General features: G+C 40.7%; 2 protein-coding genes across 6 annotated transcripts in view; both read right to left on the reverse strand.

Annotated features, from left to right (window-relative positions):
- Positions 1–7: 7 nt before the first annotated feature.
- On the reverse strand, positions 8–14,640 carry cap1 (CAP, adenylate cyclase-associated protein 1 (yeast)). Its single transcript, XM_085396942.1, has 13 exons — positions 14,485–14,640; positions 8,742–8,846; positions 7,677–7,777; positions 7,063–7,140; positions 6,497–6,640; positions 5,160–5,245; positions 4,529–4,634; positions 3,747–3,930; positions 3,086–3,267; positions 2,827–2,950; positions 2,563–2,645; positions 2,080–2,223; positions 8–1,219 (listed from the first exon to the last, which is right to left on the reverse strand). The coding sequence occupies exons 2-13, from the start codon at positions 8,842–8,844 to the stop codon at positions 1,136–1,138; spliced, it is 1,419 nt and encodes a 472-aa protein (XP_085253068.1). The 5' UTR covers positions 8,845–8,846; positions 14,485–14,640; the 3' UTR covers positions 8–1,135.
- Positions 14,641–18,663: 4,023 nt separating this feature from the next.
- kiaa0319l (KIAA0319-like ortholog) overlaps positions 18,664–23,297 on the reverse strand; it is a 41,792-nt gene continuing 37,158 nt past the window's right edge. For all 5 annotated transcript variants that reach the window (XM_085395681.1, XM_085395680.1, XM_085395678.1 and 2 more), the window contains 6 exons: positions 22,567–22,726; positions 22,291–22,433; positions 20,787–20,909; positions 20,445–20,535; positions 20,246–20,337; positions 18,664–19,515 (listed from right to left, as the gene is read on the reverse strand). In XM_085395681.1, the coding sequence (XP_085251807.1) occupies positions 19,319–19,515; positions 20,246–20,337; positions 20,445–20,535; positions 20,787–20,909; positions 22,291–22,433; positions 22,567–22,726 (806 nt within the window). In that variant the 3' untranslated portion in view covers positions 18,664–19,318. The remainder of the gene's footprint in view (positions 19,516–20,245; positions 20,338–20,444; positions 20,536–20,786; positions 20,910–22,290; positions 22,434–22,566; positions 22,727–23,297) is intronic.

Genomic DNA, 23,297 nt, shown 5'->3' on the forward strand with positions numbered 1-23,297 from the left:
CATATACTTGGATTTATATATTTTTAATGATGTCTCCAGTACTAATGAGCAGATTTGAGTTTGGACCCCCCCAAAAAAGAGAAATTAAAGTGGTAAACAAAAACAAGAGACACAAGAAAATTCAGCGAAGAGCTCCACAGCTACGCGAGCTGCAGACATGAGAAGGAGCAGGATGCTGATGGTCAGGCTGATATTCAAAGACTATTCATAGCTGTACAGGTGATTACAGCAGGTGTTTCCAATCACTTACTCCAGTCTGTTTTCCTTTACTTTTTAAAATTCACTTCCACCGACTTCCAACATCTTTGCTCTTTATCACACTTTTCTTAAATGCCTCCTAACATGGAATGTTTTTTTTTCCTTTCATTCAGGAATGTCCTGTGTAGATTTAAGTGAAAACGTACTTTAAACCGTTCAAACATCATCATCTAGATGGATTTATGCTTTAAAAATGATTTAAGAGAGAATGTTTTTGCACAGCTTGCTTTTACTCTGGTTTTATGTGCTCAGAGAACTTGTTTTACACCATTATCCACTATGAGTCTCATGGTTGCAGTCATCAGTGGAGATGATATGGATGCCTTTATCCTCTTTAAAGAGGGCTCTTTTTGACGAGTGCTTCACCAGTGAATTGCATATAATGGAAGAGAAACCTTGAGGCCACAACTTAAACACGCCAGCCCCCCAGCTGACCAGGAAGAAGGGAAAGAAATGAGCCTGATTGGCTGCAGAGGAATCAACATTGCCTATTCTAAAATTTGCTCAGCATCATCCAGATAAATTAAAAAAAAAAAAAAAAAAGCATACAGAGCTTCCCAGCTGTTGGCAAAACTCTTTTCAAGTGCTTGCAGGGAAACCCTAATTTGAATGACAAGCTGCTCCCTGCTGATTGGCTGGAGGATCTGCTCCAGATAAGGCAAGCAGCCCTCTAATTGGCTTACAGAAGGAACAGTTTAAACTGTGATTGGCTGATAAGGAAGAAGGGGAAAGGTCTGAATCTCAGTGTACAGTGTGAGAGTTAGCTGGTGGGGTTGTCGATCAGTCAGACAGGACTCTGCAAAAAAAAAAAAAAATTAAAATAGACGAGTGGGGATGGCGTTGAGGAGGGGCGGCCGTTTTAATATGCTGCCCCAGTTTATCCGGCGATCTCTGTTGCTGTGGTGACGAGCTTACTGCCGTCCCAGACTGTCTTGAACTGCTCGGGTACAGGGATCTCCGTCTGAAAGGGAGAGACACACGGGGGTTTTTTGTCAGATCAACAAGCTTTTTCAGACCAGCTTTGAATTCTTGTCGTTTATAGTCAGCAGCTGATCAGCTCGGCTCAGGATGAAGACTCGATAAACGGGCTGTTCTGGTCAAAGGTTCCTAGCAGCACTAAAACGAGGATGGGAGAGCTTTGCCCCCTTGCTCTTAACCTCATGTTCTCATTATTTAACAAAAATCCTAAAAGCAACTACACCACAAACCTGCTCAAAGATGCACAGTTCAAGGAACACTTCATGGTCTAATTAAACATGCCGTGCATGCGAAGCTGAAAGCAGCTCAAAAGATCAAATGCACACTACTCGCTGGACCAATGTGACCGTTTGCATGTTAACGACTTTGACTTCAAACTTCTGCAAGGCTGGACTTTTATCCAAGACCTTTTATAGAGAAATTCATAATTGATGTGACGATTGCCTCACAGACACTAACAAGTACCTAACGAGGCTGAACGTGTTTGTCTACCCAGGAGAGCTCAAAGCTCTCATAAAGACTTACTGCTCCTTCTATTTGTATTATTCGATTGACTTCTTTCACTTTATTTTCATAGTATATTTGATTTTTAACTTGAGGTATGTGCCTACTTGTCCAGGTCTTCCCTGAGAAACAGATGTTAATCTCAATTGACTTTCTGGTTGAAATAAGGATTAAATAAAAGCAGCAGCACTGAAAACTTAGTGATGACAGCATTTACAAAGCCAAAAATACCCCATAAGGTTTACAGAAGCAGTAAGGTTTCTTATCACAGTCAGGTGAGGTCCTGTTTGTGTCACGTTAAACTTCCTCTGCTAAACAAATGAAATCAGAGATACTCACAAACTCTCCATCTTTGTTGGGTACCAGCACGTTCATCTCTGAGCTCTTGGCGCTGATGATCTCACACTTCAGAGAGTCCTTGCTCAGATAAATGTGGCAGCCATCTGTCTTGTTGATGGAGATAGTTGGGACCTTCCCCATAACCTGGAAACAAAAGGAAAAAATAAACAGTAGACCCTTTGGCTAAAAGCCAGTAACTTTATCAGGTAGATGATACACAATGCCGATCTACAATCAGCTTCTACAAATCTCCTCAAGCCCAACACTGCACCCAGCTGACAGTGAAGCTGCCAAAAACTGAGCAGCTTGTAGTTTCCAATATTTAACTACATGAATAATAAACAGAGCTCATGAAAAATGTATAAATCCTCAGCAGAGAAACTACAAAGAGCCGAAGAATGACGGGGCAGCAAAAATCATTCAGTGATCTCATGAAATGCAACAAACAGTGAAAAGAAACAAAATAAAATAAAATAATCACACCTGGATCTTGACATCCTTGCAGTTAATCATCTCCACGATGCCCACAACATCATCAAACACCAGGCCCATTTTCTTACAGTTGTCTGTCAGAGAAAAATAAATAAGTATATTTAAGAGACTCTAAGCACCGAGCTCATTCTTCTGCCTTTTATTCACTTATGGCGGCTGTGTCGGCAAATATAAATAAATGTTTGGGCATTATATCAGGGGCAATACGAGAGCCCTCGACGTGTGTGTTTCTGAGGAGTGAGTTTCCTTTCTTACCTAAAGTGATGGAGTTGATTTTGCCCTTGACCTGCAGGGTGCTCTTGTTACACTTGAAAGCATAAACCACTTGCTTCAGCTCAGTGTCGCTGATCACCAGGTTCTGAGCATCCTCCTGGTTCTCCTGCAGAAAGCAAGTTAAGAAAACAGAGAAAAAGAATTAAGAAAAAAAAAAAAAAAAAAAAAAAGAAGGTCTGTTTGTCTGAGCCAGAAGCAAGTTTAAAAATCTATTCTGGTCATTTTGGCCCCTTCAACGTACCACTTTCCACTTCTTTCCTTCCAGCTCCAGCACAGGGGGGAGCGTACGGGTTGGTGTGGCGGATGCAGCAGGTCTGGCGGCGCTTGAAGCGAAGGGTTTTGGTCCAGAGCGCACTGGAGCGCCCTGACTCCTCAGGTTGGGGTTCTTGTGGGTCTTCTGGTTATCGGACACATGTTTTAGTCCTGCAGGGGTCAGGGAGAGATGAAACATGCAGTTAGTCTGAGAGAGAGGGAGCGTTACTTAATCCAAAGCACATCTAATTTATGTGATAACAAAAATAAATAAATAAAAGGAATGGAACCCATATATTAGTAAGTGTAAATGAGCATAAAAGATTATAACTGAAATAAAAAGGTCCGTCTTAATACACTGTCTGCCCTTCATACCACGTTCTCCCATCAACTTATTTGTCCAGAGAGGTTCATCAATACTGATTACTACTCCTCACATAGAGTAATGATTAACAAAAGGAACGAAGGACCAGAGACTCCTTTATATGATTTACATCAACAAAGCCTTTTTGTATTGATTCATGTAGCTCTGCTACATGACTACTGCTGCACTCAAATCCTCAAAATTGAGGCCAGAAAAAAAAAAAAAAAAAAAAAAAAAAAAGTATCAGCTCCTCTCATCACTGTTGGTTGGAGCTGTAGCTACCCACCCCGGGTGATGTCAGACCCCTTGTTGATGGAGGCGAACAGGGCGTTCCGATTATCAGCACCGGCGTCCCCAGCGCCGCCAGTGGGTCCGCTCAGGTCAGCGGGAGGAGGGGGTCCAGGGGGAGGTGGGGGAGGACCGCCAGCAGGAGCGCTGCGTGGAGCAGCACCGGCTGAAGCTACTGCACCCTGAGGAAGAAGAGAAGAAAACGGTTAACAGGGTGAATGAGGTCATGAAGGACACACTTTTAGCCTTTAAAGCAGACAAAGGAGAGCACACTCACGAGACAAACTCTGGAGTAATTCTCCCCTCTATAATTTAAAACAGGACTGTTTGCATATCAGGGGCAGTTACACCACTTCTCCCTGTGTTTGCCTCAACTTTGTGTGTAAACAAAAATAAAGTTTATTCTGAAGGGCTAAATTTAGTTTAGCAAAAACAGAGCTCAAGTTCAGTTTCAGGATTGTTTTGTACCCTAAAAGCTCCTGCTTTTCCTTCATTGTGCACCACAAGAAAGGAAGTCCCAGAAATACATATGCAACAGGGCAAGCTGCAGAAATCATGCAACCTTATAACTCTAAGTACAGACAGTACAATTTTCTCTAATGCCAAAGACCAGTTTGCTCTGGCACAAAGTATTAGTAAAACTGGCCCTAAGGTAAATGTGTTAATTCATGAGTCAGGTTGCATTTGATCATTTGAGAGCTGCTTTTTATGTTTCAAGTTGCAGTAATTTCCTTTTTTTATTTTTTCTCTCTCCTCCTCCTCCTTCCTTTGGAAACTCACAGTCTTGCTCCAGGTCAGTCCGGTGGTGTGTTGCTCTTTGATGTAATGCTGCAACGCAGTCCAGATGGAGATGTAGGCTTTCACCCAGTCCACATGCACCTTGTCCCTGTGAAGACGACATATGATTTTATGGCATCGTTTTTTAGCTCTAGCAGTTTTTCTTCCTTTACTTAGAACTCAACACAACTTTATTTTTTATTTCAGATTTTCTCATTGTGCAATTTGCCTGCCTGCTGTATGACATGTGAACACGAGCTGAGAGCACAAACAGTCTGCCTCACTTTCAGGCTTTTATTACAAGTTTAAACCCAGGAAGTCTGCCACCGACATGCTTCAGTGTATCATGTGGCAGTGCTGACTCAGTAAAACCATGGGGCACCATAACTTGAAAAAGGAAAAGAAAGGATGGAAGACAGATGGGTCGAGCAAACTGTTTGGCTGCATTTAAAAGTTCTTTTGACCCTTTTGTTTATTAGATTCAACATAAAAAATAAAAACATATGATACAGTTTAAAATGATAAGAACAAACTGGAAGAAATCCCAGCAGCTTTGTATACAAATTAAATTTGGACGGCCCATCTGCTGCGGACAATGAGGGAAACAGGCTTTAATAGTGGAGGTTTTACTGACTTGTCCTTGTAGTCCTTCAGCACACGGTTGGTGTAGAACGTGGCGGCGTCCTGCATCTCCTTAACGTACGGGCCTGGTTTGGGAGCCTGACACGAAGTAAAAAGGTTTAGATTCATTTCGTAAAACATACCCTGTGTGTAGTTTTTGCCTAACTGAGCCAGTTTGTTTTGTCATATTGCTTTTATTATATTGAGCAGTCCAGTCCACTTTGTTTAAGCATTTTGATCTAGGTTGTACTTAGTGTTCTTGGCTGCGGTAACACAGGAACTTCCCCAAATTTTGGGATAAATAGAGCCAGTCTTATCTCGTATATCATGGGTGGGAAACCACTTAGTCCAAATGTCCACAGAGAACGTTAAAACAAAAAACAAACAAACAAAAACCGCAAACACTGGATAACTAAGTTTGAACTTAGTAAGATTTTAATTGTAACCTGTAGCTAACAATTTAAAAGCACAAGCACCATGTCAGCATTTAGATTGCTGGTAGATCCCTACCTGACATGTACCACTAAAGAGGTCACTTGATGAAATAAACAGTATTAAAATCAACTTAAACAGCAGTGGAGAATCACTGCAGTCATTTGCTTTGACATGCCTCCTGCCCCTTAATGTTTTGTTTTCCTTTAGGACTCTGTGGGCCAGGTTTTTCCTGTCTGTCTTTTAGAGTCGGATTAAATGGATGCAGAGGAGTCAGGTATGTTTAAAGAAAGGGGAAGTATAAAACTAAAGCTCAACATTTTAAGAACTTAAAATCTTTGCTTCCCCACAAGTGAAGCCTTTAATTAAAGACTAATCCATCCTACTGCTATAAAGCTACACCCACAATCTTTGCAAAAAGAGGCTTTGTCCAAAGGTAAAAAAAAAATCAGTCTCAACATGACTAAAAAAATAAATAACTAAGATAAAGACGTATTAATCAGTTAATCAGCTTCCTTGTCTAGCTCTCATTAGCAATAAAGAAAAAAGAATGACTGTTCTTCTGAAATATGTACTGCTGTCACAAATGTTTTGCAAAGCAAATGAGAAGTTTAAGGATACAGAGGTAGGCGGACAGAGAATGAAGACATTCATCATGTGTATCTGAAAATCTGATCCATTATTCATAAGTCTCAAAAAACACAACAGCAAACAATGAATGAATCATTTACTGTAACAGCAAAGCTCTGTTGTTGGTGCTTTAACGTCAGCCAAGAAACCGTCGCTCATCAGAGACTGTTGACAGAATCAAAGAGAGGCCTGTTTCCGCCCATTATACACTCATTTATCCACATACACAGAGTGGTGCCAAAACGGCTCTTTTCCTACCCGTTAACCTCTCTCAGCCCCTGGACTCACCATGGCAACCCATCCAAGGGCAGGCACACTCTCGCTGACAGCGGAGAGGTGGTTGAACAACGGCGAGCTGCGGTTCTGCTCCCGAAACGCCTGCACCTGCTGGATCACGCTGGACACGGGCTGCAGGAGAGTCGTCAAAACTGCCTGAAGAGTCGAAAAAGGACAAAAGTTTAGCACTCGATATCAGCAGATACCTGAAACTTAAGAATTTGTATAGAATTGAGTCACAACTCGAGGAAAAAAGAAAAAGGAAGAAGAAGAAAGAAAAAAACCCTCTTCAAATTCTCCAACTTCTGAAGCAAATTAACAAGGCCAATAATCCCACTAAGCTTTCTCCATCACAACTAAGCCGAGCTTGAATATTTAATCTTTACAGCAGATTTTTAAATCGAAATAAAATGAGGCAGAAATATCACAACACAGAACCTGTACAGAGAGGGAAAAAGAAAGAAGGGTTCGTCCATTTAAACTGCAGACGAACACAATAAATAATGCACAAAGTTGAAATTGATCAATCAATGCGGTGCTTGCTCAACTTAAAGTTTTACGGAGTGTGTTTAACTCACATCAGAGGGCTTCTGGGAAGTGGAGGCTGTGATGAGAAGCTGTCTCTCAGTGGTGAACCCCTGCTTCATCATTTCTGCCTAAAAGAGGGAAAGAAATGTTACATTAATTTATCATTGTGCCATTTTTTAATCATCTTTCACGAACACTTAACAGAAACTGCTTTCAAGGGGCTTCATATTTAGAAATATTCAAGTCTTGCCAGCAGGGGAAAAAAAAAATAAAAAATCATGGACTTGGAAAATGAGGAATATCACTGTAAATGTAAAACAATGCTGTATAAAAGAAGCGATTAAATCAGCAGCGTCAACTGCAATTACGAGATTCCCTGCAGAGTTTTGCATGAAGCACAAACAAAAGGCTGCGTTAGTCCTTCCACAGGCTGCACCTGCTCTTCTGATCTGCAGGTGGAGGCAAAAAACCAAGATACACTGCAATGTGCTCATCAGGAAAGAAGAAACGTTTACTTGTAGACAGTAAATATTTCTACAATGGCTGCTGCAGTTAAAGTAACCTTTCAGGAATCATCTTTCCTAGGAAAGAATTAAACTCAGCTCCAGTAGGACTGGTGACCAATGCCTCATGTAAATGTGTAATGTCTGAACTTGTGACCTACATGTTTCTGGACGTCGCCCCCTATCTTCTGGCTGAGGGAGAGGTACTCCGCCAGAGGACCCTTGATGATCTCATCGAAGCCCTCGACGTGCGCAGATACAGCTGCAAAGATAAAGAAGACCACGGGGATTAAAAAGAAATACATGTAAAGATTAAAGCCCCGGCTTGGACAGTTTCGGTTGTTGTGTCCTTGGGCAAGACACTTCACCCGTTGCCTACTGGTGGTGGTCAGAGGGCCCGGTGCCGCCAGTGTCCGGCAGCCTCGCCTCTGTCAGTGCGCCCCAGGGCAGCTGTGGCTACAATGTAGCTTGCCATCCCCAGTGTGAATGGGTGGATGAATGTAGTATAAAGCTTTGGGGTCCTTAGGGACTAAGTAAAGCGCTATAGTGCATTTACCATTTACATTACATTAATGTGGAACTGATATCTTTACTAACAACTACTTGGGTCTAATCTGCATGAAATTCCCCAAGTAACGCTCAGCACAGCAACACATTGCAGTGAACCATGGCTAACACACCAAGAGCAGCTAAATCTACCGCTGCAGAAGCCTAGCTGCAAACGCCAACAGTAACTGACTGAAAGCCATAATTATCAACATCAGAACATTTTAGTGATAAATGACCCCACTCAGTCAAATAATCTAGTGGCTTTTGTGAGCTCAGAAGCTGACTTCAGCACAGTTTTTTAAATGGACTAACAATGAGGTGGAGTTGTTGCTGTGAGTAACACAAAAGTACAAAGTTGCAAAAGTGAGTGAGAATTAAAGAATTTGAAGAAAAGCTATCTGGAGCATTTACAAACTGATATTAATCTTTAATAGGGCTGTCAAAATTGAGCGCAAACAAAACAACAGCTATATAATGCCCTCCGCTATCTTAGTTTAATTGGTCACATGACTGCATCACATGACTAAAATCTGTCATCGTTTTCAAAAAGGCTCCGGTTTCGCTGTCCACACTGCCAGAAGCTGACTTCAGCGCAGTGATACATTTTCATGTATTAATGCAAACTTCACTCACTGATCTCTACACATATTATTCAGTGTATTCTTTAACAGTAATACCTCCTCCATCTGAACCTCCAGCGCTGCCTCCAGGGCCTGACATGGCCTCCAGGCGGCCCACCGCCACCTCCAACCGCTGCACCAGACTCGCCAACTCTGCCATACCTGTCAGAAAGAGAGGACATTTTTGTGTTTGATAAAAAGGTTAGCTGTGTCACGCTGGCTACCACTATTGGGAGAGAAGTCCCAGGGACTAAAACACAGGAAGAAAGAAATCATGATAGAAAATGATCATTGATCCGTCCTATTTATATACAGTCAACAGTAACATAGACAGGAGGATGCATTTCTTTAGAAGTGCTTGCTTGCATCAATCTGAACCTACATTAGTGAAGTAGATTAGATGGAACTTTATTAATCCCTCGGGTGGGTTCCTCTGGGAAATTCTGTAGTGCAGAACTACATTAAACTGAATCACTAACTGCCATTCAGTTTATCCTTCATCAGTTTCGATTCGAAAAAACAACTTTATTCAGTATTGCGATCCCAGAACCTGTTTTTGTTGTGTTAAAACTACAATGCAATTTTTAAAAAAAATTAAAAACAGCAACAGTGCTCTGAATGCTGCCCATGTTTGTCTTTTGTACCAGAAACAAGTTTACATGTGTGCATTTACTTCAACAAGTCCCATATTTCAGGTTTAGATCATGTTGCAATAGAATATCAGCAATAGAATAGAAGGGCTCTTCTATTGCTGCTCTTAAACTCCTTCATAGCAATATTGTCCAGAAACTGTGTGGGGAAAACAGTCCAAAAAAACTGATGTTTCTGATTATCAATATTAATAATTATAATATAGGATAAAATCAGTGGCGGATCATTTGAAGCTTTTCTTTTTCTCCTAAAACTAAACAAAGCATTTATTGCTTAATCCAACAGGTCTCCAACAGGTGCTTTTGCAGAAACTTTAAAAGCTTTAACAACATTTTGCGTGCATAACAACCTCCTACAGGTCACAACTAACATTTCAACCACATACGGCAAACAGTTGGATCCTTCCCCCATCTGACATAGTGCTGACATTTATTTATTCATTTAATAAATAAATCCCTCAAGTTAATTAGACCTCATCCTCAATATAATGTACCCTCCACACCACTATTAATCAATGACCACAACAACAGATTTAAATTGTAATCATGAATTTTCTGTCTTGCTACAAACCAGACAGTACTAGCTTCACAGGAGTACTAGATAAAGAGATTAGCCTCTACTCTTAACCCCTAGGTTACTTTAACCACAGGTTAAAGTTTCCATGAGTACACGACTGTCTGCTTGCGTTCATGTGGTGTAAATTCCATCAGTCCTGAGCCCAAGGCTCTGTGGGGACATCCACGGAGTCACTGCTCCAAAATGCACCAGCTGCTAAAGCAACACCTATACACTGTTAAACTTTTAACATTTTATTCCTCTCCTTTTTTTATGGTTGTGACTTTAAAATCACAACCATTTGTGATTTTAAAATCTGGATGTCAAACCCAGGACCATTTGTGCGTAAGGTGAATGTGTTAACTACACTATGAAGCCAATGATGTCACCAAGAGCCAATATTAGGAAAAACTGAGTATTTAGAGTACTCTAAAGCCTGAATTTTTTTGGCTCACATAGATCACCTGCACATATACTGAAGCTTCAGTCAGGTCTGAAGACCAGTCAGTCACTACCTGGCAACCACCAGATAGCTTCCGATTGTCCAGCATTTTTATGACAAGGGTTACATTGTCGCCTCTTTCTTTGGCAACGAGAAAGGACTCTGAAAGGTTAGGCGCTTTCATTAGTGATGACATGTAGCTCAACAACTTCAGGTAAACTCTTAAGTTTTGTCTGTTTTAATTTGTCTTACTTCCTCCGAAACGGAGCGCTATTTAAATATTTAATTAAAAAAAACAAAACACTGCCTGATGCTTAGGCATCACACAATCAAATGTGATTTTGGCACATTTTTTCTGGACAACCCTACACCCACATTTCCACCTTTGGAGTATAACAGTAATGACTACTTTACTAACAATGATGTCATGAGATGATAAAATCCTCCCATTAAGAAACAGCACAGAGTGAATTTCAGCTGGGAATCAAACCGTCTGCACAGACATAATGAAGGTTTTGTGCCGAATCGGCCACAAGGACAGAACCCTCGACTGTTTGAATAAATTGAGCCAAAAGATGTAAATATGCTCATTTGCAAGCTTTAAGGAAGTCACAGAAAAATCCACCTATTAGTGTTGAGGTTGAGTAACAAAAGAGGAAGAGCAGGCCAGAACTTGCTGCGTAAAGCTATGTAGATCGTTGCGAGTTACTACAGAGAGATCCCAGCTATGAGTTTTAAACATCCAGGTACATCGCACAAGAAAACAACTTAAGGTCAGCAGCACCTTTGAAGCAAAAAAACATGCACACTCCTGATTTAACTATTCAAAAGACATGATTACCGTAACTGACTCCAAGTCTAACACATAAAGGAGTACTCACAGATCCAGACGCACACCTGAAGAGAAAGGCTAACATTACATGAGGCAGCTGAAAGCTGACACTGCCCTTACCTGGGCCACTGAGAGCCCCTCCAGTCTCGGGTCCTTATACCTGGCTGTCGCTGAATGGATCCACACAGACCACTCTCACTAATGAGCAAGATAATGCTGCAGCCAACATCTCACTTTCACTCCTCAGTGAAATCTTTACATATCAAATGACCGAGATGTTAAATTTTTGGCTGTGACCAGCTTATAAAATCCTTCATGTTGAGAAGCGGCACTCTGAAGATGCTCTGAAGTCATATCAATGGGTGTTCAATACTGTTCCAATTAGCCACAGTCACTCATCGGTTTATCAGCAGCAAAATAATCAGTAACTATTTTGAGATTTGAGTTATGGTCACTCAAGCAGCCATTTAGTTTAACTTTGTATACTTCTTTTTTCCCTTCCAAACAGCTGACTGTTCATCTGCTGAGGTTTTAGACAGATCTGATGACAACAGCATTTTCTTACCCCACATCTTAAACTTAAAAAAAAATAAATAAATGCAAAAGCTTGTTTAAGTTTAAAACCATCATAAGGAACATGGTGAACAAGATGCATGGGTCTTTTTCCTTAAGAACCAACTTATTGTGTATGTGGGTGTGTATCATGTGTGGATCTGATATTTTATGTTGCATTTGTTGCAGTTTTAATAATGCTTTGAGTCTGCATGACTCCTACCTCAGTCAGACTTCCTGGTTAAATAAAGGTAAAATACTGCATCACTAAAAATCAGCCTTTCGACTTGATTTCTGATCATTAAATAGGAGAGGCAGTTATGCATTATATCAACCCTGAGGCTGTTAGGTGAATCCATTCAATAGAGTTATCAGCAGGTGAGGTGGCAAGACATTACATGAAGTTATTTTTAAAAGACTGCACTATTTCTTCCTTTTACAGCAGACTGAATAAGAAGCACACAATACCTAAACTTCCCCTTTTCCTCTGTCTTTCACAGAGAGTTACGCATTAATTTGTGCAGCAGACTCTGAGATGAATTAGATCACAGCAGGAAACAAAAGCCCTCTCTACCCTTGACCCACATTCTGTTTAGCACCACGGCAGTGAGCATTTATACCTGCATATACCAGAGTCCAGCACTTCCTGGTCTCATGAGACATGACTCACCTGCAGCACAGGGAGGGAGCGGCCCCTAAATGGTGTAACAGCTGGAAAAAAACAACAACAACACAAACCCAGCCCTGTAGATGGCTAACTGTTGTTTACACCAACACTAACAAACTTTATCCATATCTAGCAAATTGCAAATCCCAGAGCAAAGCACATTTGAGTTTACTTTATGCCCAGTTACTTCACTTCAAATGCTTATTTTTATGTGCACCAAAGCAAAGTGGCGGCGTAGGCTCGGGCCAAGTGCTGACCACCAAGGAAACGCTACAGACAAAGACAAAACCAGAGACGTGACGGCAGCCAGGGAGTCATTCCTTCAGTTCTGTTTTCCTTAGATTAAAGCTAAATCTGTAGCATGTACAATTATAGAAGCTTGTAGTTCATACCAGGAGTATGAAGGCACACTTTCAAACAGTGCAAACAAATGACTGATGCTGCAATAAAACTGGGAGTTTTGTAAAGTTGTTGCATGCTCTTATCTCAATCATTTGGTGTAAAGTGATCATAAAGCTCAATCAGCATGGTCTTCCTCACGTAGTTTACATATTGCATTTCTTTTTTTTTTGTCTCAACTTATGCAAATATTAAAACTCAAACACATTAGTACTATCAACAACCAACAGGTGCATTTACTCCCCTTTTTATTCCCTTTTGGGCTGGTTTTTCAGAACAAACCACTGCACAAACAAGAGCAGGTGTGGCCAAAAGCCTGCCTTAAGCAACTTTAGCTTTTTGTACATTTCCACGCAGTGCACTATGGGAAATTAGCTTAAAATGAATCTACCTGTCTCCTTGCAAATAGTGACCCCAGTCTATGCAAAATCTTAACGTCTGACTACAAATTCCAAGTAGTCTTTAGATGAGGAGTGGCAGTCTCTCATTAGTCCTCTAGTGTATTGTACTAATGAATAATACCTTTGTAACTAAAAATCTGAAATCTGCCTATAACCCTATCAAACTGATCTCATCGACCTCATTTGTTGTCTATATGGAAGAAATGTTGTGCACAGAGCTCCCATCAGCACGCAGGGGCAGTGAAGTAGGTTAGTTAGGCCTGTGTGAGGGTTTGTGTGTCTGCCTGGGGGCAAGACGTCCAGACATAAAGGAGCGAGCGTCCACTCCTGCATTTGCAACCTTAGCTTTTCTTCCAAATCTATTTGCATAGGGAAACACTGTTTGTAACCGTGGCAGACATGGAAAGCAGGGCGCCCTCCCAGACCTACTTCGGTGGGCTCAAAGCTCAAACAAATCGCGCTCAAGCCGCTGCTGATAATGCGATCACCGGCTAAAGCTAGCCGTTACAACTTTAGCCCCACCACTCAAACCTCAGTTAAACAGTTTTATTGTGTACTCGTGGCTCTTGAGGTTAAGAAACACCTTTCTCAAGTAACGTTATAGTGTCCTGAAGAGTTACAGATTAGGAAATAGCGTTAAGCCGTCCTGAAGAGCCGTTACACCGCTTAGAAATTATTTAAAGGGGGTACAAAATGTGCCACAACACCAACGCCGACAACCAGAGCTAGCTAACGTAACCCCAGATAAACCTCTTTTTTTTTTTAATTACACCACCTTATTCAAAGTCGACACATATTTAAAAAAGCTGGGGTGGTGTTTTTATACGTCCCCTCCCTGCCGTTGAGCGTCTGCTGTCAGTTTGACTATTTCCTGGATTTTTTTCCTCTCTCTCTCCTCTGAGACACACACACACACCCCTCCCTGTGTCAGCTAATGCTGCACTACTCTGCAGAGGAGGAAAGGGAAGAAAAAAAGACTAAAAAGAGAAGTTTCCACTTTTAATAAGAGAGCACAGCAAGACGAAGTAAAGGCTGACTACAGGGCTGCAGACATGTTAACGATTTAAGTCAGACCAGCGTCAGCTTTTGCGGCTAACCTCGGCTAGCCGGCTGCGTTAGCATCACACCGAACTCAAGATGTAATTTCTGAATGATTCTCGGTGAAGGAGGAAGCGGCTGTGCGCTCTCTCTCTCTCTCTCTCTCGTCTCAGATTTGATTTTCCGCTTCTGCAGAAAGCCGTAAATCGAGTCACAAACCCCGCAGTGCAAATACCAAAAAGGACAGCACACCGGCTGCTTACCTGCTAAACTGGTCGAGCAGTGATTCGGTCCTTTATGTTGTCGTTGCTGTGGGAGTGTGCAGTAAGCAGACTGGGCTTCGTCTCTTTCTTCCTGTATGTCGCTGAATTTACCCAGCGCTCACCGCGCCACGTTTCCGCCCTTGTTCGCGCAACTAATTCCTTTCCCATATAAGGAGTGCGAGAGGCAGAGGGCAGCAATATACGAAGAGAGGCAGAGGGGAAAACATAGAAGAACTAAGTACTTTTCTTCCCCTCGTAACAACATATCTGCAGGCAGTGAGATATGACATCATAAAAATAACAGAAGAGGCAGCGCCTCTAAAGGAGATGTTCCTCCGAACATTTGCAGGAAAAACACGCAGAGTTGTGTATTTCATGTGGTGCGTTTTTTCTTGTCTGGGCATGTTTGCCCCACTTTACAGACTGGAAAAAAGCTGTCACACATACAGAAAACATGGACACAACTGTGTAAATGTGCACAAAAGCAATGAAGTGACTTCACTGATTCAAATAAGGGCGACAACTAAGGGTTCTTATTGTTATAACCAAACAATCTAGCGTTTGTTTTATACAGAACGGGATATAATAACCCCCCTTAGTTATTCCCACAAATATTCAAACAAACAAATATATTTATATATGGTCTGTGTGGAGTCACTAAAGATGCTTTTAGCACTTCACCTGCTTCCAGTGTGAATGGAGAATCTGAAAAGGCCCAGCTCCAGCAACACTTGTCGTGCCAAGTATTAATTATTACTTGGTCAAGTGATAAAGCTGTTCTTTACACTACAAGTGTTGCTGGAGCTGGAGCCTCTTTGAGTCTTTCCCAGGTTTCCTGAGAGGCCCCCATCCTGGAGTGTGGCTGTGGATCATCAGCACCACACACTCATTCACTCACTGAAGAAAGCTGGTGGTCAGAGTCACTATCATACTTCTGCGAATTAACTCAAATTTAAGTGAAAAAACAAACAAACAAACATTATGATAACATAAATATAAATTCTCTATAGTCCCATGTTTAAGACACTGTATTCATGTGAAATTGGAGGTGCTGGAAACATTCCTGAGAGATCTTGGTCCATATCGACATGATAGCATCACACAGATTTGTCAGCTGCACATTCATGATTTGTCCCATTTCATGTTTAAGACACTGTATTTGCGAATAGTTGAGAAAAGAAGCAAAACTTTGACTGCAGAGACGTTGAAAACATGCAAATATTTATCCTGTCTTCTTATTTACCTTATTTTTTTTGGCCGAAATAAAGATTTCAAAAAAGAAGTCCCATTTTCACAGAGATCACCTAAAAGCACATTTGTATTTATCTTACATGTCACTTGTCTAGTCTTAAAAATAAATATCCATCCAGTGATAGGAAGTGTTATAAACAGGCATCGATCCACAGTGAGGAGGAATAACAGGACAGAGAAGGGAGATCTCGATTATAATCTTTTAAGGACTCCATTATCTCCCAAAATGTGCAAAGGACAAACCATCGAGGGCAGCAGGCTTATAAAAGTAAATGAAAAGACCAACCAGAGGATCAGTCCGATACATGGGTGTTTGGATCCCCTGTAATCAGAAAAGTAAATGTTATACCAACCCTATAATATGTAATGAACGCGCAACAAAGAAATTAGATTTTTTTTCCCCAACCAGGTGATGAAGCAGAATTTTTGTGTAATATAAAAAAATGACTCATCTCCATTTCAGAGTAAAACAAACTCCTCAAAAGTTTTATCCAGGCAAAACTTTTTCCCACAAAGTTTTCTCAGATCACACAAAGGAGTTTCCTTTGAATTGTGCAGGCTGTGGAGAAAAACAACTAATACAAAGACACAGAGAAAGCACAGAGAAAAAAAAAAGAATAAAAGTTTTTTTTTTTTTTACCTTAATCAGAGGTAATTTTGTTCAGATTACACAAAGCAAGAACAAGCCAACACTGTTTTTTTGTTTTTTAACTTTAATTTACACATTATCCAGTTGCATCAGCAGGATCACAGAACAAAAGAAGGGGTCATCCTTCACTAAAACTTTATTAATAATAAAATATTAAAAACAAAAACAATTACACCCCTTTCATTTAACAGTTTCTCCTCATTTATCTCTGCCTTCACAGTGGACTCAAGGTCAGTTCACTTGCATCTAAACAAATCCCAAACGTAACAGCAGACAACGCAACATTTTTGTGTCCTCCTTTTAACTGTAAAAGGAGCTTTGGAGACAAAAAAAAAGAAAAAAAAAAGAAAAAGAAAAAAAGATGAGTCCATCAGAACAATTTGGCTGTTATTCCAAAAAAAAAAAAAAAAAAAAAAAACCCAAAAAACGAAAACCAAAACAAGACAAGACAACAGATTTTTTTCAGTGGTTTGACGTTGCTGGCACCTGGGTGTGCTTGATTTTAATTTGCCTCCCACAGGAGGTCAAAAAAAGATGGCCCGATAAATTCAGCAGGTGCGAATAAAACACATTTAGTGCAGCAGATCCAACATCGGCATGAGATGACTTTTTGCAGTAATTTGAGAAAAAAAACAACCCAAAAACAAACCCCAGCTTATTTCGCACAGAGTACAAGCTGAACTGAATCAATGATGTACCCTTTTAACATTCAACAACGAACATAGAAAAGTGTGCCTCCAGATGAGGACTTACATGTGTCTGTTTCACATTCTGCATGCAAAGCAATCACACTGTGAGATGATACGTCGGGGAGAGTCGTTCTGCTAAAGTTTGTCTGTCGGTACGGTCCAGCCAAGAAACACCTCAGATTACTGCTGATGAACAAACAAAGCCTTCCTGCTGGGCCCCGTTCGTGGTTTATTTCTGGTAATCTGCTCAAAGCGTACGCAAACATCCTTCAGATTAACCTCCTGCTTATGTCCTGTCCGTGGGAAGAAATAATTTGTTTTCGGGATTTAGTACAGTTTTATCTCCGATCGGATGCGCAGCTCACTCGTATACTTACAGTAAGTTTGCATTAGAAAATAGAAAACATATTTTACCTTTTCAAAGATTTTCCTCACATCCGAGTCAGCTTGAAATCTGCATCTCCCGGCCAACTTTAACACTCCATCAACTTTAAGATATCTTAATTTTACAACCATTAGAGTACAAACTCTTAATGTTTCTGTATACCTAATAATGACACTGTTCAAAAAACACAGAGTTGACTATAATTAAAAAATTAAAACTCTGGAAGAAATAAACTGATTTAACTGTTTTAACCTTGCTAAAAAAAAACCCCACTGTGTTTCTATGTTTTTGCACAGCACAGGGCCTGTGGATTTTTACTCCAACTCCATAACATCAAAATCACTTTAAAAGAAGATCTTTTAATGGTCAGACTGAAGAGGATGAATACCATTAAATCCAGAAAAATGATATTGTGACTTGGCTTTTTGATGGATTTAAACATTCAGTTTGTTAAAAAATGAGCATGCTTGTCCAAGTGTGCTGCGAGTCTGCAAAATTTAGAGCTGCTTGCATCATGGAGATGAGTGTAAAGCATGAGAATTACATTACTGATGGACATTCTTCCTACATATTCAGTACCGCAAAGTCCTGCGTTTATGGCTGAACCTCCCAACTTCCAACCGTCACATACGAACCTCTCCCTTTTTTTTAAACCAACAAGAGACAAAGTGAGACAGCAGACATTAAAATCAAAGTGCATCCACGTCTAATCACAGCCAAAAGGTTGTTTGTAAAAACAGTAACAAAAACTCTGTGGTCTTCAGGGTTGAAGCAGTCATCACATTACCAAAGGTGATGAGGAAGCAGCGGTCTGTCCTTCAATCTCCTGTTCTTCATCTTTCTCCCAACTGCCTTCCTCACTGAGACCACTTTTGTTACAGTTGTGTACTCCAGTTATTTAATCCACAGAGAAGCCTTGAGAATAAAACCTTACAACACTGTGACTCTTCTGTGGGTTCATAAAAACATAAAAAAAAAGCAAAAAACAAAAAAGAAGCATACAAACTGCTCTGAGGAAACATCTTTTGGCACAGCAGCCACAGAAATCCACACATACAGCTGACATACAAACATGCAGCCGATCGTATCAGGTTGTACCAGAGCTGCAATCTGTCGCTCTTCATGCACATAAATTATTTAAAATATTTTCTGAGGTGGTTTCTCCGAGCCGATGGCAGCTCAGATCAGTTTTGGTTGTTGGTTGGTTGTCTTTTTTTTTTCTTTTCCTCTCCGTCATGCTTCAGATGAACAGAAACAATCAGAGCAAAGTTAACCATTAATTTAAAAATGGCAGTGTTTGGTAGCATCAGGTCGACCTGAAACGGCGTGAATACAACGTGTTTGTACATGCGTGTCTACAAGAGGCAAGGTGTTAGCGTGCCAGGTGGCTGGTTTTCGTGTCATTGAAGCAGTTTTGTTTTTCCTCATCTTAAAAAGTCACTCGAGCTACTTCCTCTCACACAGTCTCCCAACCTTTGTAAGCCAGCAGCAGGAGAGGGGCAGCACTACATTCTTTATGTCTCTGTGTTAAATAATAGGGGTCTAATTAATATTTTATATCATTCAAAACACAGCGCTCACCCCTGGTTCTCAGTGTAATGGCAGTTTCTTTTTCACGTCGTTCTGGCTCAGTGTGGGTGCAGGGAAGCTTCAGTATCGTGGTGTTTTTTCTGTGACAGTGGGACAACACGGTCCCAACATCTCCTTCTCTCTCCCTCTTCCTAACTCAGGTATCTCCCAGTCTGTCTTCACAGAGGAGAAGTGTGAGGTTTTTGTGTTGAAGACCAACGAAGGGGAAAGAGGAGGCGTGAAGGGGAAGAGCTGTGTGAGGGCAGCTGTGAGCTCCCCCCTCCTCTCTTGCTATAGCTGCTCTTCTCTCTGCTTCTTGGCCCTCACCGGCCCCTGGCCATTCCTCAGGGAGCCATTCTGAGGCCTCAGGAGCTGCCCGCGCTCCTGATCCATCCACGGGATCCCGCCCTGCCCTTCGTCACTGTCCAGGTCAGAGTCCGAGTGCATGAGGGCAGAGGAAGTGGGAGCAGGAACAGGCTTCAGGCGTGCTGAACGAGAAAGAGGAGAACAGAAGCGAAAGAAACAGTGTGATGGAGCTGTCCTAAACATCGACTAGGCAGAAAATTTAAAACATCTTTGAAACGTCTTTGAAACATCAAGTTTTTTGTATTGTGGCTAAAATAGAAACATTGGCTAAACATTTACATCAGTGTTAATTATCAAAAGAAATCTTCACAAGAAAAAAGTCGAGTCTTACCATTTGTTAACACCTTCAGTGTTTATTTGGGCAGTTATTTTTGAATGGCATTGGGTAAATTAACTGTAAATATGACTAACCTAACAACATTCACACTCATCATTTACAAAAAAAAAAAAAAAGTTTTGCTAAAGTTGGAAAACAGTGTTTAGCTCATGCTGCAATGTGCCACAAAGGCCAAAAGCATCGACTCGGGTCAACTTGCAGGCCTTTGCTCTGCATATTCCCTTGCTTTCATGTCTATATACTTTCCTAATCTAATCTAATAAAGGAAAAAAAAAATGTCCCAAACAAATAATCTTAGAAAAATACACAAAAGAAAAACCGTAGCTGTGCATGCAATCATATTACAAAGTAAGGAAGTACTGGTATCGTTGTTATCTCTATAAAATTTGATTCAAGATGTTCAAGTTCCAGTCAAAATACAGACGCAGCAGAATTTACTGTCTGCCTGTTTCTGTGAGTGTTAACAGGCTAAATGCAGGCGGTGGTGCGAGTTTACGTGAACGCGTCCATCTTACCAGCTCTTGGCAGTTGCAGCTCCAAACAGTCCTGATCGTCAGCTTCTAGCATTTTGTATCGACTTTTACTCCTGCGCACTTTGCTCTTACGCCTTACAGGAAAATAAACACACAGGGAATCAATGACCATTACCCCCATAAAGTTATTTAACAATAACCCTGACAGAATATTAAAAAAGAATTTAGGTAAAAAACTCACCTGTTGCAGCAACAAACTATCCCCCATACAAATGTTGCCGCAGCAACCACAATCATAAAGGATGCTATCGTCACATAGAGCACGCTCCACTCTGAAAACAGAAAAAATGATGTGGTAAAAAGTGTGTAATATTAAAACAGCTCTAAAGTAATGCAGCTTCGACAACAAATTCACAAAAGACTCGCCGTGCGTCCCTGAATACAGCGACAGAGTTTATTCTGATTCTTATAAACAGAATTAAAATAATAATCTGCTGGGTCAGATTTTCACAACAATAAAATTGATTATTTATTGATTTTTGTTTATCGACTCTATATTTTACTGTAATGCCTCCCTTCTTACCGCAGTTGCTCTCTGCGTCTCCGAACTGAGCTCTGATAAAATTCTCCATCCAGAAAGGGTGACAGACGCAGCGCCGCGTGAATGAGTCACACTCGCCGTGGCCGGAGCAGTTCAGCTGGCAGACTGAGGAGGGAGAGCGACAGCAATGTTCAATAAACCGTCAGAGCTTTAAAACTTGGTAAACAGCAGATTTAAAGTGCTAAAGAAATACTTATATGACTTAGAAATAGCTAAGAAATCTAAAACTTTGACCTTGCATCATTAACCGAGCCAAAGACTGCAGACTGCACGAGCATGACTGAATAATAGCAGTCTGATTTTTATGGTTTATGCATTAAACAGTGTGTCTGTGATAAGTTCAGTTTGTCTGTAGGTGGGATTACTCAAAAACATAACCCTGTGAGAACTGAGTCATTTTCTGTGATCAATACACCATGTTTTACACTCTGTGTACACTTTAATGTCAAGGAAAATTTTTACTGTTGTTATTTTTGCTACATTTAGTAAGTTTATTTTCATTCTAATTTATTTTATTTTATTTGTGTTAGTGCATTTGTTTTACCTTATAGAGCCATTTTGTTATTTTGTATTCAATTATTTACTTTTTGATCAATCTTATTTGAATTTTTGGTTTCAATTCTGTTTAATGGAGCTCTTTAATCTTTCCGTTTGATCAAACTGAGCTTTTTTGTTATATTCTGTTTTATTGAGCTACATTAGTTTTTTTACAGACTGTGTTTATTATTTTAGCTGCTGTAAAAGTAATTTCCATACTTTTGAGATAAATCAAATTGATCTGATATGAAGCCTTATTTTAACCTTTTGCTGACAAAATTTGTGATTTTAGGCTTTTGAAAAAAAAGACAAAAGATTGGAAATCAAAGACAAGAATAGATATTTTAAGAATAGACATTGTAACTGACTCCCATCAAAATACTTTTTCTAATAACGACCCCCCAAAACATAAGATTATGGGTCAGGGTTACATCTAGTCTTCAAAGATGAATCCGGTGAGATTTATTCTTCTGCATTAAACCTATGGTTTATCTACATCATAAAAACAGCATGCAACGACTGATTGGTTTAGTCAGTTGACAGCTAATGAAAGAAAATTCATCAACTTAAAGAGAGAAACCTCCCCACAGCTACAATTTGGCGACAAAGCTGTAGAGCTATTCAGGCATAGGAGGAGTTTTTAGCCGAAGTGAGGTCTGGCCCATCTTAGCAGTGATTCATTTTAGGAGTCAATGCAGATCAAAATATGGATCCAGGAATTTTTAGGAGGAATCTAATAATAGGACAAATTTTTACATTTTTGCAAAAACAAAACAAAACTGGGAGACACTGTCTTGATGATTTCAAGAGCTTATCAGAAATTAATCAATGCAACTGTGACCTTGAATGTCCAAAAACCAAGGCTTTTAGAGTCTGCTGTAACATAGAAGCATCAAACCTCTTTTCCCCCTTTCCTTGTTCCATTTCGTAACGTTTATGTGGTACTCACTGACTGTATCCACTCGTCGGGCCTTGAAGATGAGGAAGTCATTCTTCTGTTTACGCAGTTTGTTGCGCAGGCCGAGTGCAACGTTACGGCCCGACAGCGGAGGGCGCCCTGGGCCTCCGGACACCAGGAAGACCAAACGAGTACTGAGAATGGAGGAAGAGGGTGGAAAACAAACAAACAAACTGTCAAAGGATAATTCCAGCTCTGTTCACAGTTGGTTTCATGACTTTCATCATCAGGTTTGCACACTTGTCTAAAATCTGGAGACAAAGTCACCTGTGCTCATTAAACGCACTGATCTCTCGCACAATGATGTCGCTGTCGAGCACACCCAGTAAAACCCCAACCTGTCGCAGCAGCATGTCGCGCTGACGTTGGGACACCTGCGATACGGAGACCTCTAACACCAGTTCCACCAGGTCCCGCTCCCGCACGTCTGATGGATAGATGGGAAAAATAGGGAAGAGGGAAGACACATGAGGTGACAGTGAGACGGAAAAAGTGACATGAGGAAAACGGGCAGATTGCAGGATCCATCTGACTCCCTGAAATCTGGGAGAGAGTCCAGAGCGCCAAGTGACGGATTAGTTTCTGGCCGAGTGTGTGTCTGTGCACCGTATGCTGTGCTGACCTGCTCAACCTTCTGCTGCTGGTTGTTGAGGCTCCTGCTGTGTGGAAAGCATTTGCATGCACAGAGTCGTTTGAAGAAAAAATAAACCATGCAGCAGTTGTGTTTCAGTATATTTTTCTACAATGTCTTTTAACGATCACAAGAATTTATTTTCCCCTCGTTTGAATCTTTATCTGGCTACAAAATAAAAGCCTGAATAGAAACCACAGGTCTTTTATTGGGACACTGCACCACAAAAAACTGATCACTGGAAAATAATCAGCAGTTTTATTAGGTTTTAAGTGCATCAGTATCAAGTTACGTTGCTACACTATACAAATAAATATATAGTTTTTCCCCAAACCGGGAAGTTTTAAAATATTTTAAATGTTTAAGC

Source organism: Rhamphochromis longiceps, linkage group LG22 (assembly GCF_057381845.1).
Source record: "Rhamphochromis longiceps isolate RC_006_pf linkage group LG22, R_longiceps_female_GT1.1, whole genome shotgun sequence".
Taxonomy (NCBI): Eukaryota; Metazoa; Chordata; class Actinopteri; order Cichliformes; family Cichlidae; genus Rhamphochromis; species Rhamphochromis longiceps.